Raw genomic sequence first — 16409 nt, forward strand, 5'->3', positions numbered from 1 at the left:
CAGCTGTCTGGGGGAAAAAAACATAAACCGGCTCTCAAAGCATCTCGGCTCCGTTGTTTTGCACCAGGCCGGCGCTGAACCTTTTACAATGTTAAAACCATTCTGCTCCAGGGTGTTTTGTTTCAGGCCTCCTAAAAGAGCTCATTGTTTTCTCCTTCAGATGAGAGGACTGATTTAGCCTGGTCTGCTCATAATTGGCTTTTTGGGTAGTTTATGCCAGGGGCACAACACCAGTGGGGTTTGTGTAGCAAAGTGTGCATGTATGTGTGTGTGTGTGTGTGTGTGTGTGTGTGTGTGTGTGTGTGTGTGTGTGTGTGTGTGTGTGTGTGCATGTAATGTCCGTCCGTTTCGTCCGCTTTGCTTGAATCCATGTTCGGATGTGATGTGTTTCTGCGTGTTTTCAGGTGTTTGCCAACCGTCCCTTAAAAGACTGACTCATCCCGTCACTGGAAACTAAGAAGGCGCGTTCCGTACCGAACGGATGCTGCAGCGCGCCGAGCTCCGTGTTTTTGAGAATCGATCCAGTGCAACTCTATGGGGGGGGGGGGAGTATTACAGGCCGGGCTGCTGAGACAGGGCGAGCTAGAAGGAAACACCCCCCCCCCCGCTTTGGTATCCCTCAGCCTGTCTGGCCTGTTATGTTCCACTACCCAAACAGAGAATGCGCTTCTCGTTGGTCTTCACTGGAGACTGACAGCGGCGCGAGATTTAAACAATGGCGACCCGCGAGCGTAGTCCGCCGGCAGGAAAAAAAGCAAAAAAAGAAGAGATCGTAAAAATACAGAAGGAAGTGGGGAAATGGTCACCGGTGGCTGGGATGTGTGAGTGAGAATGTGTAGAGTCATCAAGGAGCCATCGGAGTGTCCCCGGTGTGGTTTTGTGTGGTGTGGATACGACTTCTCACAACCTAGTATAACAGCGTAGATGACGACGGATTATGTAGACTCGCTAGCCCTCGGGACCCGTTAGCTGACTGGTTAACGTTTCGCCCGTGGTGCGGGGAACTCGGTTCGATCCCGCCTGCTCCCTGAATTTGCGCTACGTTAGTGTCGTGGGCGTTTTTATGTTATACCGTTAGATACGTCTGCTACCGGAGGACAACGCAGGTGTAAGAGCAAGACCCGTTGTTTTGGACAAAGTGAACGTTATGCACTAATCAAACATTTGTTGTAGGTCCACGGTAGTCGGAGCTCCCGCGGTCTAAGGTCACATACTCCTTATTTCCATTTCAGGACGTTGGCAACCCCTAGTCCCAGGGCCAATGAGGGTGGCTTCTTGTTTGCACATGTTTTCCCAGAACGACTCATACTGTACCCCATGATTACGTTCTATATGTGTGTTCTCTCAGCATGCGTCAACCTTGTTTCTCCGTGTCTTTATAGGTGTTTATATGGGGCACATGGTACTTCTGCAACCTGAAGCATGCAATGCATTTGGTTTTGTTGGTTGTGCGGCGTGTATGTGTGTGTGTGTGCTTGTGTGTATGTTTGTATGTATGTATGTATATGTGTGTATATGTGTGTATATATATATGTGTGTGTGTGTGTGTGTGTGTGTGTGTGTGCGTGCGTGTTTGAGCACATGTCTACCTGTATGTGTGTATGAGCTTATTTATGTGTGTAAATGTATGTAATTGTGGGTGCACATGTGTGTGTGTGTGTGTGTGTGTGTCTGTGCCCGTGTGTGCGTGTGCGTGTGCGCGCCCTGGGGGTAGAGCTGTTACAAAGGGTAATGGTGCTGTTAGTGTGCGTAATGTGATTCCGACTGTGAGTTTGGCTCAGGTTGAACACAGGGGAACAGTGGTTGAGATTAAGTTAGACCTCTTTTACTGTCTTCAGGAGAGCCCTCAATGAAGTAATTTGTAATTACATGCATTTTTTTTAATGAAGTCCCCCTCTACTCATTGCAGCTGACTTCCATTTTCGCCCTCCCACGGTGTGCGTGTGTGCATGTGTGCGTGCGTGTGTATATGTGTGCGTGTGAGTGTGGTAGTGGGTGGGGGTGGGTGTGTGGTAAACCTTTATCTCGAGTATTCTCTTCCAGTTTTGCTCCCTCCCTCCCTCTGGCCCCACTTCTCAGTTCTTCACTTATTGTCTCTCCCTCCTTTCTACTGCACCATCACAGCTAGCAAGGGTCCCTTTGATTCCACGTGTAAACAAACTGACTTGGTCTCTCTCTCCTTCTCATCCCTCCCCTGCCCCACCCTGTTTCATCCTCTCTCTTTCTCTCTATCATCTCTTCTCCACACATACACACCCGCGCGTGCACGCGGGGGCGCGCAATCCACAGACATATACTACAGTACAAAGACACACACACACACACACACACAGACGGAAAGAGCGAGCAGCAGCTGAGCACTCCTTGGTTGAATGGAGGCTTTCATCTGCAGAGAGACAGAGGGAGAATAGAGAGTCAGAGTGACCTGCCCGTGCAGCAGGTGTTTTGTTCTGCGACCTGGCTCTGCACTATGCCATCGCTCTCTCACTGCACCTCCCTGCTCCTCTTTTACTCCCGCATCCAGGTGTGTGGGTGGGCCCTTGTTTAATCACTTCTCACCGGGACGCTCAGTGTGTGTTGTTGTTGTTGTTGTGTGTGTGTGTGTGTGTGTGTGTGTGTGTGTGCATGTGTATGTGTATGTGAAAGAGATATTTCGAGGTCGAGGTAGTGCACCAACTCAACTCATCACAGGTTCAGGGGTTTACCAAACCCCTCTATTTGGTTAACCAGATAGGGGGGGTTGGTAAATCTGAACACACACACACACACACACACACACACACACACACACACACACACACACACACACACACACACAATCCGAACTCTGTGTGTGTGTGTGTGTGTGTGTGTGTGTGTGTGTGTGTGTGTGTGTGTGTGTGTGTGTGTGTGTGTGTGTCTACCGTGCACATGTGGTCAGTGGATGGAGAAGTGGCCCATTCTGTGCTAGTCACTAGACGCTGGTCATTTTGCCAGTTCCTCAGGATGGCAGGATGTCTTCAGTGAGGGGAGACCGCAACGATTCAAAAAAAAAAAAGAGGCTTCTCATTGTCTGTGTGACAGGAAGTCTCAGTCGGCAGCATTTGTTTTTCTTCGTCACACTCTGTGTGTCTGTGTGTGCGCAAATGTTTGTGCGGACGTGAGAGTATGTCACCCATTTTGTTATTCTCCGCAGTATGAGATCCTGTGCAGATAAATCACTGCTCGCTGGAACAAAGATTAAGCACACTATACAAACAAATGGCCTCTCTCAAATATGCTTAAGAATAATGAGGAAGAAACGAGAATCACGTGAGTGTGAATGCTTGAAACATGACGTAAGCCTCACATAATGTAAAAAAATAAGAAGTAGAACAAAGAAAAAACAAACTAAACTACTAATTTTTAGCTTTATGAAAACTGACGTAACAAGACAAGTTTTTGGTTCATTCTCTCGTCTTCATTATGTGATCTCTGTCATTTTGAGTACCCATTTCCGTAACTTCAGTTGCATACACGTCACTGCTAAACATGGTGGTTGCATCAGTGTGCTGTGACTACAGATGACATCACTATTTCAAGCATTATGATTGTGATTGGGTAGGGGCTTGGGTAGGGGATAGTTCAGTGTAGGAACAGCGGGAAACAGTAGCGTTCGCTCATCCAAGACCCGAAGGGGGGCTCCTGAGCTCGCGGCCTTGCTCCTTAGATGCAGCTCGGGCCTTTGGCCCTCGCACCTTTACTAACCAACTCTATGTCAACATGGATTGTAAAAAACAACACAGCTAATAACTATAAAGCTAGCGTTAAACAACGCTAGCTAGCAACATAATCCATGACGTCATATGTAGTCGAAGGACCCCGAGTCGATATTGTACCCGAGCAGAAATGGAACCCACACCGGATCAATGTTTTGGTGTACAGTGGATATTCAACATGGCAGATGGTGATGTTTGATCAGGCAATCCTTAACTTAATAAGATTGGTTTTCTTTATTCGGTCACCTTGTGGAAACTTAATGCAACCACATGCTAGCTCATCAGAACTTTTTTATTAGGCAATGTTGACGTCATAGTAGTTCGTCCCCTATGAGGTTCTTTGATCAAAACCCATGTTGATCCAGTTGCCTGAGTGGCACCCACGTCATGACCAGGATCGCAGACCTCGGTCAGATTATGCGTGAACGACCAAGCCGGTCATTATGACCATTTTGAAGTTTCAAAGTTTAATAACTTTGTGGTGGAAAAACGATACGGACCTGCTGCTCCCTAAATTCCCCTAAAATTGCATATATTTGCATTTAAAATGAATTTTAGATCTCTATTACTACTACTACTACTACTACTACCGCTACTACTACTACTAGTTTCAGCTGCAACCGTCATGGGTCGCCACAGCGGATCATCCGCTGTAGATCAATTGCACAAAAAAAAGAAGAAGATAAGATCTACCTAAAACAACCATGACACGCACGTGATCGTGCGTGTCATGTCACTATTTATGACGTGTGTTGGTCGCATCATTTCCTTCGCGAAGTTCATTACTCTGTCCTAGAAAAAAAAAACTATCGTTCTCCAGTGCAGAGTAATAGTCTAAATTTGATTTTTGATTATTGCCAACATGTCTGGTAACAGATGCAGTTACAGACGTACCATGACTACCACCGACACGTTGCAGTATTTACAGGCGTTGGACGGTGGCCATTTTAAATTATTTGAAAAGTAGTGTTAAAAGTTGTTAAAATGTTAATTTTGGTGTCAGCTAGTTTCTTAACAGACGCACTAACATACACAATGCATTAATATCTCAATTGTGTATTTATCTTGACAGAATATAGAGCTTAAAAACCATGGCGGTCAAAATGACCGCCCACGGTCGTTCTCGTAATTGTTAAGTTCCGGTCGTTGTTTGGGACTGTTTCAATATTTATTTTCAGTTCTTTTTTTTTAACATTTCACATTTTATAGGCCTTGTTACGTTTGTTAGATTAGCAACATGTGTTTTCCGTTTTGTTTTTCAGGTGGTATTTTCACTTTCTCTATTTTGCTATTCAAGTTCGACCATGTCTCTGTGAAGTTGAAATTGTTTAAAATAGTATTATAGTTGTTAAAATGTTAATTTTGGTGTCAGTTCTTTCCTAACAGACACATATGCAATGCATTAATATCTCAATTGGGTATTTATCTTGGTAGACTTTGGAGTTTAAAAACCGGCGGTCATTTTGACCGCCAATTGTCGTTTTAGGTAGGAGTGAAATCCCGGTCGTTTTAGTGAAGTGGCTTTTTCCAGGTTGTTGCTTTAGTATGAACGGGGTATTATTGAAGCACACCATTGTGTGTCAAGACAAGAGATATTTACAAAATGTTTTTAAAACAAATGACGTGACTGGAAAATTGACAGTTCATTGACAGTCCCCTGTTCAACTGCAAAGATCATAATGGGGAACAGGACCCCCCCCCCCCCACACACACACACACCTTAGTAACTACCAACAAAGCTTTTGAGCAAGGCAATTCTGCTTTAAGTATTTCATTGATACCTTAACTAAACAGCATTTCATTCATAGCTTTATTAATGTGACAGGCCATTTAATTAAAAAGGAGCCGAATTCCCTGAATCCATGAATGTTAAAAAAGTAAATTAAATACACATTTCTAAGAGTCTAATCCTGTCTCATGATCAATGTTTTCTCCACAGTTAACCTTGCTGAGGAACTTGACCTTGGGCAGCCAATGGACACTCAAGCTGCCGGCCAGCGAATCAGTTCACCACATCATGACCTTCGACACCAACGACAGGAACTTCCTTTATCTCATGACCTCTCACCATGTAAGAATTCAGCTCTACAGCATTTACAATATCAAAAAGCTACTGTTAGATTGATTGATTCTTCCTGTCATCGTCATTGATGCTCGTGTAGGCATGGGAAAGACTTGTCAAGCAGAACTGAGATGTCACTGCAACAGGTGTCATTTTGCACTTGACTAAAATCTGTTGAGGAGTTGCACATTTGTGATGGAGATTACACCGTGCACAGTCCTCGGAGTATGCACTTATAGCCCAACGCTCATAAATGAACGTTCCTGAGAGGATGTGGTTGCACTTCTAACATCATACACTTGATGGTTGATGGAGTGAAAGATACTAGCGTTTCCTTTTCCCACAAGCATAGGTCTGTCGCTGTCACACTGTCAAGCAAAAGACCTGTTGAGATACAACAGCAGAAACACACTGCATGCCCGACTGAAAATTACAGGAGTGCATATTTAAACTAGAGGAGTGTACTCGGTAGAGTGCAGCTCTCCACCAGGCGTATCCCCCCCCCTCTCCGGACAAACCCTTTTCCGCCTACCGGGAGAAGGGAAACACACACACACACACACACACACACACACACACACACACACACACACACACACACACACACACACACACACACACAAAAGCAGTGTTTTTCTGCCATTATAAGACTTTTGTGCAGTGCCCGAGTCGATTAGCTAAAAGCTAAAAAAGAAAAAAAAGCCTAATTAAAACATTTTGCATGTCAGTCTGCGGATGTGCAGCCTCCTAGGCGAACCCTTGCACAAAAGCGACCAAGAGTAATATGAAATGACAGCGATCAAGCTATCATAATGTCAAAGCCCTTATTACAAGACTTCGAATGTGTTTAACCGTCGCGCTTTCCATGATATAAAATGAATCAAGAAGAACGGCTGCTCTGTTGGTTGACTTTCATTCATAAAGAAAGGTAGGAAAACAGCTCAGCCATGGGAAATGTTTTGGGACTGCGATTAATCCTACTCGTGACATTTTTGTTTTATAGCTGAGTTTTAACATTGGAGACTATGGCACTTCCGCGTGGTGGCGAGGTGAATAAGGCGAATTATTTTTGGCTCATCCAGAGTTCCTCCAGTTCTCCTGTGCTGAGATCAGGAGGGAAGGATTTGGTGGCTTGCGAAATGCGGTCGACTTCTCGTTTGCTTTCAAGACTCATAACCCGAAAGCATAACGTTTTGGTTTTAACCCTGTCGATGCCCAATCTGACTCAACTGTAGATGCGAGTAACGCATGCGCACGGCAACAGCAAGAAAACACATCAACCACGGGAAATGTTTTATTGTAGCTACTGAGATGACTTCCAGCTGTGACTGTGATTAAGCCTACTCTTGAAATTGTATTTTTTATGGCGGAGTTTTAACATTGGAGACAAAAACAAAACAAAAAAGAATTGAGACCAGGGCGCTTCCGCCATAGTCACGCATGCGCACTATCGCTCAGGGCGGCCAGCGTCAGAAAGCAGCGTTTGTTAAGCGAGCTAGAGAGTTAATGAAGAGAGCGAACGGCGATAGCGAGAACCAAAAACTTCAGAGGAGTTGAATCACCGCAACCACGAGAGGTTCTTCATTATACACCTACAACTGTGCCCAAAAACGTGTCCGACCCTTTAGCCGAGCGGTTACTGATGTCGCCTTGTGGTGCAGTACAACCGCATCGAATCCCGCACCGGACAAGAAAATACCCGGTTACACACATAATACCCCCTCAAGGCTACCGCCTGGCAGAGACAACCAGGCCCCGGTACATAGTATAACATCCATATACGCCATACGTAGACCTTTAAAATGTATTTAATTTCGTGTACCCTTTTTAGAGTGTTAAAAGATCAACGTGTGTGTGTGTGTGTGTGTGTGTGTGTGTGCTTTGTTTTTCTGTGTAGTTGCTGAAGGTGAAAGTGACCGAATGTGGGCAGTACAGGAGCTGCAGTGACTGTCTGGGAGCAGGCGACGCTTATTGCGGCTGGTGTACCCTGAGGAATAGGTAAGGAACGAACTCTGTTCCTCTTTCTCTCTCCCCCCCCCCTCCTCCATCTGTCTCTCTGTATCTGTCTCTTTCTCTCTACGTCTGTCTATCCCTCTCCCCCACCAAGTCTTTGTCTGCCTCTCGTGCTCTCCATTATCTTTCCAGCAAGACGGCTAATTTAATCAAACTATCAAATGCCACATGCTAACTGACGCAACTGGCCGAGGGAGAAAACGTAAACGCCTCTGCTTTCAGTGTTTGAATTGAAGAATTGATATTAACAGTCGAGCAAAAAACACAAATTGACACGAACTCGTAATGCCCAGGCCGCGGCAGGTCATGTGAGCCCTTGTGCCATCTGCCCATTCACTATTGCTATTTTAGAAGCATAAAAAAAAAACGGGCGTAGCTAAGAAAATGATTTCCGCTCCTCATTTTTAGGAATTTCAACATTCAAATCCGTTTTTGTTTTCTTTCCCAATCTTGCTTGAAGTTCAGTTTCGAAATACCGCCCAGCCGAATTTGGCAGTAGCCCGCTGTTTTGTGGGGTAGTAGGTTGTAGAATTGGGTTACACAGCATAGCAGCAAATAGATTGTGTTCTTGTTACTACCCGTCGGAGTAGTGATCAACAACATCGTTTGAAACGGTCCCTGGGCTGTTTTGGGCCGTTCTGCTGAGCGGGTGACAATGAGGGCGGGCCGGGTGGGGGCGATGGGGGGGGGGGATTCAGATGTTGGTCTTAGAAAGTGAGAGTACACTGAGATTAATGTTTCTCTGTCACAACTGCCTCTCTGGCTGTCTTGTGTTCACTCGCTTTCAGGCTTGTTTTCCTACTCGGTGAGACGTGCGTGCTGTTGTCTGTCCCGTTGCTTCTCTGTGAATTGTGCGTGTAAGGTGTGTGTTGTGTTTTTGTGTTTCTTTTTTTGTGTGTGTCTGTGTTGTATATTTGATGCACATAGTTCTGCGTGAATGTGTGTGCGTGCGTGCGTGCGTGCGTGCGTGCATGTGTGTTGGTTGCTCGCTGATAAAGGCAGATCAGAGAAGATAAGAGGTTTTAGTGATGGGCTGTGCAGCAGCTCTGGAGGCTCTGGCATGGCCAGGGGCCATTGGAAGCCGGGAGACTGGAACTGATGAGAGCTGTGTGTGTGTGTGTGTGTGTGTGTGTGTGTGTGTGTGTGTGTGTGTGTGTGTGTGTGTGTGTGTGTGTGTGTGTGTGTGTGTGTGTGAACTTGTGGCCAGAGTCCTATGTGTGTGTGTGTGTGTGTGTGTGTGTGTGTGTGTGTGTGTGTGCATGTGCGTGCGTGCGTGGTAAGACTGTCTCTCTCTCTCGCTCGCTCTCTCTCGCTCTCTGTCATCTTCCTGTCGCCTCTCCTTATTTATCTATCTGCCATCTCTTTATCCAAGTCTCTTTTCGCTTTGCTGCTTTATTTTTACCCTCGTGATTCTCTCCGTCTTCGCCCTAATTTCCTCTTTTCTCCCTCCCCTCATGTTTCCTCATAACTGGGAGAATTCGGTTATCTTTTTCTCAACCTCTCTCGCTCTCGCTCGCTCTCTCTCTCTCTCTCTCTCTCTCTCTCTCTCTCTCTCTCTCTCTCTCTCTCTCTCTCTCTCTCTCTCTCTCTCTCTCCCTCTCTCCCCTTCCCTGTCTATCAGTCTGTCTCCATAGTCCTTGTCCTAGCTCTCTGTTTTCTCTCTCTGCCCTTCTCCTCCTGTCTGTCTCCCTCCACAAAGGAGCGTTGATTGTGATGATGGTGGTGGGAGGGAGCACACAGTGGGTCTTTTGACAGGGAAATGTCAAAAGTGTGTAAGCATGTGCATGCGCTCTGTGAGCACGGGCACGTGTGTATGTCTTTGTGTGTATGTGCACTGCATTCCTGTGTTTGCATAAGTGTGTGTGTATGCATGTATGTCTGTGTGTGTGTGTTTCTTTGTGTACATTTTTGTGAGAGCGCCTCTCTCATCTTGAGTGTGTGCATTTTACTCTGAGAGTCCAGGGAGCTGATGTCATGGGTGCGTGTGTCTGGTGCAGCGTTTGGTTGGTCACGCTGGCTGCTGGGCTGGTGGTGTGGCCTTAGAGCCCCAGGGATCAGGGGTTGTTGTGTGGGGGTGGATGGTCCTCTCTGTCACCTCGCTGTCTGATGCAACTACAGACACTCAGGAAAAAAAAAAAGGACCACTCGAGGACTATCTCACAATCTGAGCATCCACAACTCTCTGTGGGTGTCTGTTTGATTTCCATGCCTGACTCTGACGTCTTGCAGCATGCCTGAGTGTGCAGCGAGTTCAGCATTCAGATTGTAGTCTGAATACAAGGGCGAATTTTCCCTACAAGACAAAGCTAAGTCCCGGATCAAAACAGGATTTTTTTTTTGTATGCTGGGGTCAGCTTAATCCATGGCACATCATAAGAATGCACTTTAATGTCCTCTCTGTTTTATTCATATTGTGTCATGAGGTCTTTGCTATTGTAAAATTATCATGATTATCCGTATGTCATTGCCGGTTAGCAACTATGTAAACACCAAGTATGTGTGTGGGTGTGCTCGTGTGTGTCTGTATCCGCGTGAGTGATTAGCGGCTCATATGTTCTCATGCTGAAAGATGTTTAACAATCTTATCAGCTCATCCCCTCGACGCTTATCTGAAGCACAGACACTTAACGGAGTGGTAGAATTCATCAGGTCATATTTTAGCTGCTTTTTGTTGACTGCTTATTTTAAGGGGTATGAGTGTGAGTATGTGGGTGTTAGTTTAAGTGTGACTGTGATTGTTGGTGCGAATGCTCATTTGCATGTGTGTGTGTGTGTGTGTGTGTGTGTGTGTGTGTGTGTGTGTGTGCGCGCGCAGGTGTGGGCTCTCATACCATATATATGTTCATCTTCATTTACATATATGTGATCATTTGCACTCGAAACAAGTTGGTCTTTGAAAGAATTGACAGGCTGGATATTTATAGACAGTCTTTAGACACTGCTTTTTATTAAAAATAAAAAAAATAAATCCGGATGTCTAGAAATGGAAGTTTTACATGTACACTTCACACTCAGCTGTCACATGCTGTTTTTGCATCAAAAGCTCAGATAATACATCACAGAGCAGAAATGTCCTCCATTCAATGAGATTGCCTTGTAAACAATTCCCGGCCCACGATGCACCATTCTGTAATTTAGCACCGATGGACAAGGACCCACGGCTTGCAAAGAGTTACAGCCAAACTCTTTGCAAGTTTTATCAAATTTTAAAAATGTCAGTAATGGAAATATCTTTCCCCCCCACATAGCAATTTAGTTCTGGTAAAAGAATGAGTCGGGGCTAGTGCATGGATATTTTTAATGAGCAGTTACGTAGTTGAACAATTATGCACACCTCATATTCGTAGGTATTAAGCAGCAGCTGTAGATGGAAAATGGCCAATCAAAACTGAGGGTGAGCACGGTGCATTGTAATTATCATAATAATTATAATTATAGTGTGTCATGTTCATTTTCTGCATTTCATCTCTAGAATAGTTGTTTAAGCTTGCCGTTTCCCTGGTTGTGTTTGTTTGCGTACAGGGTATTTTTGTGTGACTTGCAACAGCCTTTCATTTCTATTCTTGGCTCTGCAGCTGACCTCATGGCCCCTCCTGGTCCCTCAGTGCCAACGGGACTGAGAGTCTGGACATTTACTCCTCAAACACACATTCTCACACTTGGACACACGCATTCCCTCACACATACACACACGCACACACACGCGCCCCACACACAAGCACACAATTTATTTTAAGATGACTGTAACAGAGTGAGTGTTAGAGGAAAGTGTAGGTGCCAAACTCATTATGCGTTGTCCTTGCATACCTGCATCCCGCAGATGAACTACCATGTTGTCCGTGCTTATAAACTACCATGTTGTCCGCGCTTACAGGGGCTGTTAAAGTTTATAAGTGAAACAGAAGTCAGAATATGAGGCTGCTGTGCTTAACGAGCGCCCTCTCACAGACTGTCTCAGACGTACATACTGTAGTAATCACAGAAAGGCACTAGCACACACACACACACACACACACACACACACACACTTTTGTTCTTCTATACTTGAGAAGGCCCTCCTTAACGACATTCATTCCCTAGCCCAACCCTAACCTTAACCATCAGAACTACGTGCCTAACCTTCACTCTCACCCCAACCGCCACCTAATTCTAATTTTAACCTTAATGGGAAAATTTACCAGTTTTCAATCTTATCTCAATGTATCTGCTACAGGGATAACATATGGGGGGGAAAATCTGCAGTTGTTCCAGGTGGTTTCTACTTTTTTAATTATTTATGTATTTATTTATTTGGGGGGACCCCCCCCCTTTTCTCCCCAATTGTATTTGGCCAATTACCGCACTCTTCCGAGCTGTCCCGGTCGCTGCACCACCTCCTCTGCCTCCTCCGATACATGTGGAGTCGCCAGCCACTTCTTTTCACCTGACAGCGAGGAGTTTCACCAGGGGGACCTAGCTCATGGGAGGATCACGCTATAACTACCAGTTCCTCCTTCCCGACTGACCAGAGGAGGCACTAGTGCAGCGACCAGGACACATACCTGCATCCGGCTTCCCACCCACAGACACAGCCAATTGTGTCTGCAGGGATGCCTGACCAAGCTGGAGGTAACATGGGGATTTGAACTGCGATCCCCATGTTGGTAGGCAATGGGATAGATCGCCATGCCACCATGATGCCAAATTTGCCAATTTTCAACCTTATCTCGATGTCTCTGTTACAAGGGATAGCATATGAAAAAAAATCTGCAGGTGGTTTCTATCCCTGGGATGGCAGTGAAATCCAAAAGCTACAGCCTAGGGTTGTCTAATCTCTACTTTAATATACTAATATATCCAGGAAATGACTTTGTACAACATTAGCATAGAGGAGTCTGTATAGGACAATGATACAGAAGCTTGTGCACAATGCAGTCTTGTCCACTGTGGGAACGGCTCTGTGAGCAGGAGAACGCCGAATAAATAGCTCCTTCAGTATGCAGTGAGGGCTTATTTTTTTCCCCTTAAATTTACTGCATTACCCATCAGTACTGATTGCTCATTCACAAAACTATATGCACAGTTTTCTGGTCCTAACCCTGAAATACACCCTTGGAGAACTGAAGCACGGCCAAAAATGTCCTCTCTCTATGAAAATTATTCTCACTCTTGCGGTTAGAAATTGAAATTAGTCCTCACAAATATAGCTGAATAAGAACACAGAACATACAGACACACACACACACACACACACACAAACCTATGCACAGTCATGGATTCATAAAGATCAAGTGTAAGGCTTGTTGTCTGGTAATTGAATTATCAGTAAGTGGCCTATGAACTTACTGCCTGAGGGATGAGACGTTATGGCTCGCTACTGCGTGACCCAGAGTCAAGCAGTCTGTTGTGTTGAGACAGAAAAACTGACAGCTTGGTTTTGCATGTGACATAAGGAGACCAGGGCGCATCATACATTTGTGGAAAGCAGACCATGAAGCCCAACATTTGCCGAGCAATAGAATAGGAAGGAAGCGCCGAGTCTGTCTCCAGTCTCTTCGAGAGAGACATCACTTCAAAGAACCACAAATGTCTGGTAGGCTTCATGTTTGGTCTTTCTTCAAGCCCTTTGTTCACAGCACAGTCGACCGCAGTGCTGTTCTCCAGTGACTGGTTTAAACCAGATAAATACTGGCTGCAACGCCGGTGGTGCAGCAGCAGTAGGTGCTCACATAGCAAATCATATACCGCCTGTTGATGGCCAACGTTTCCCAAAATCCTTGGCTGCAGCCAACCTTTCTATGCAGGAAAAAAACAAACAAAAAAAAAACAAGGAAATGAGGCAGGAGCAATCCAGTATCCCTGCACAGATCACCTAATTTGGTTGATTCTAACATGGCTGTCCGTGTCAGATCATGTTAAGTAAAGTTTTTTTTATAACTCTAAATCATAGATACCATCTCAGAGGATTTAGCATGATCATAGAAAATGAATGGATCTCTTTTTTTTTGGGTGGGGGGGATTTTTTCCCCCTTTTTCTTCCTAATTGTACTTGGCCAATTATCCTATTTTCCAAGCTGTCCCGGTCGCTGCTCCACCCCCTCTGCTGATCCGGGGAGGGCTGCAGAGTACCACATGCCTCCTCCAATACATGTGGAGTCGCCAGCTGCTTCTTTTCACCTGACAGTGAGGAGTTTCGCCAGGGGGACATAGTGCGTGGGTGAATCACGCTATTCCCCCGCAGTTCCCCCTCCCCCCGAACAGGTGCCCTGACTGACCAGAGGAGGTGCTAGAGCAGCGACCCGGACACATACCCACTTCCGGCTTTCCACCCACAGACACAGCCAATTGTGTCTGTAGGGATGCTCGACCAAGCCGGAGGTAACACGGGGATTCGAACCGGCAATCCCCGTATTTGTAGGCAACGGACTAGACCGCTACGCTACCCAGACGCCCATGAATGGATCTCTTAGTTGCTTGCAGTGTGAATGTTCTTTTACCATGAAATGGCGATTGCTGAAAACTTTATACTACATAATTTATGCTTGTCTTCTTGTTCTGTAACTTATTTGCACGTCATTAGAAGATCATATGGTCCGATGCCCTGAAATGTCACTCTCTATCATTTCTTGTAGATGTATGATCCAAAAGGAATGTGCCCAGGGACCGCTGGCCCGCTCTTGGATCAGCATGAGTGAAGGCCCCCAGCAATGTCCTTCCATGACCCTGACTCCCCCAGAGATCAGCCTCTCTGCAGACATCAAGGTACTGTTAACACAGCTCAGTCCTTTTCACTATTTCTTTTTCACAATTTTTTTTTTATTATGTCTCACAATTGACTGCCTGGAAGTGTCGTCACATGCTAAAATAGTGTTGATGAAGTGATAATTAGGCTCACACATTTCTGTAACATTATTGATGAATAAAGTCATTTTATAGACTTGGATAGAAGCTGAGGCTGAAGTATAGCGCTCATTACAGTGGTCATTAATTTCATATACGCATTTGTTTGGTAAGTAGGTCAGATCAACGCTGATAGGACTTGTAGCTGCCCAGTCCACAGTTATTCAAAGTGACGGGAAGCTCCGCTCAAGGCTGTCTCCCCTAAACAGGAAGCAGTAGACAGGAAGCAGGAAGTCGGTGCCTTATAGCCTGGATGTGATCAGTTCCAAAGACAATAGAGCCGAGTTTTCTGAAACATGTTACCACATGTCATCTGCCACTTCATTTTAGCACCAGCTGAACTTTATGTCATCCTCCTCTTTCACTCAGTTCAGAAATGTTCTGTTTGCAACCCACACTCACATATTTTGAAATAATTTCACTGAAATTCATCTTTCAGTGACGGGTTTTTTGTTGCACATCTCTCATACTTAGTCACAGCCAAATTTGGATGCAAGTGGAGCACTGTGCCATCTGTTTCTTCATCACACATTAATTTTACTTTCCATCTGTCTGAACTTCAGTCTTCAATTTTGCCATCACCTTTTGCCCTCCCTACTGGAGATGTACATGAGGAGTTTGCATCTTGTAATTCACATATGGTCGAGTGGCCCATCGTAATGTCCGTGCCGTGTCTTTCTTCTCTCAGTACATGGGAATTCTGATAAATGGCAGCATGCCTGATCTGATTGGCTCCCAAGTGGAGTGTGACTATGGATTGGGTGTTTCGACGGTTGCCACCGTACACCTGGACTACGGTCTCGCTCAGATCCAGACCTGCCCTCTGCTCCCTCGGGAAAGCTATCCACACATCCCGCCTGGAAGAGGTGAGACCGTATGCTGGCGTAGATTTGGCTCTGTGCCAGTGCTGCCCATCATTCCTCTTCACACAATAAAACGAGAGCTATTGGATTTAATAGATGTCCACATGATGTCGAACACTTTAATTCTCCCTTTCACATCTTAAAGTGCTGTGAAAGGAGTTGACTGTAGGATATTTTGTGCCGGCTGGTTGGTGAAATGAAAGTGACATCGCCTGATGTGGTATATGTTGTCATATTCTGAATATACACAGTAGTGTATGCACATACATCTGTTTTTCCAGATCATCTCACCGTTCCTGTGGCGATCAAAGTAAATGGTACATCTGTGGTATCAGGGAGTTTCATCATCTATGACTGTGAGAGAACCGGAGCAATACACCCTAAGACATCGTGAGTCATTCACACATTCATTGTTCACCTCTGTATATTGCATATGTCGTGATAGAATTTTATAATCCTCTTGCAGGGGTGGTTACCTTATCATCATCCCTTAGACAACTTCAGTGTGGTGGCGGCATGGTGGCCCATTGGTTAGCGCTGTCAACTCACAGCAAGAAGGTCCTGGGTTTGAAACCCGGGGTTGTCCAACCTTGGGGGGGTCATCCCAGGTTGTCTTCTGTGTGGAGTTTTCCCAATGTGTGCGGTGGGTTTTCTACGGGTGCTGCGGTTTCCCCCACCATCAAAAAAGACATGCATGTTAGGGTAACTACTCCTGTCTGTACCCCTGAGCAAGGCATGGCAAGGCGAACTGGAGTTGGTGCCCAGGCGCTGCACGGCGGCTGCCCGCTGCTCCTAGCTACACAGCTAGGATGTGTTAAATGCAGAGAGGAATTTCCCCACGGGGATCAATATAGT

General features: G+C 45.6%; 1 protein-coding gene across 1 annotated transcript in view; it reads left to right on the forward strand.

The window, feature by feature from the left end:
• Window positions 1-16409, forward strand: part of plxnd1 (plexin D1) — a 79294-nt gene that overhangs the window by 5630 nt on the left and 57255 nt on the right. Inside the window, 5 exon segments of the mRNA XM_056273334.1 lie at window positions 5677-5808; window positions 7697-7797; window positions 14424-14553; window positions 15380-15557; window positions 15836-15944. Coding sequence (XP_056129309.1) covers window positions 5677-5808; window positions 7697-7797; window positions 14424-14553; window positions 15380-15557; window positions 15836-15944 — 650 coding nt within the window.

Source organism: Lampris incognitus, chromosome 2, assembly GCF_029633865.1.
Source record: "Lampris incognitus isolate fLamInc1 chromosome 2, fLamInc1.hap2, whole genome shotgun sequence".
Lineage (NCBI taxonomy): Eukaryota > Metazoa > Chordata > Actinopteri > Lampriformes > Lampridae > Lampris > Lampris incognitus.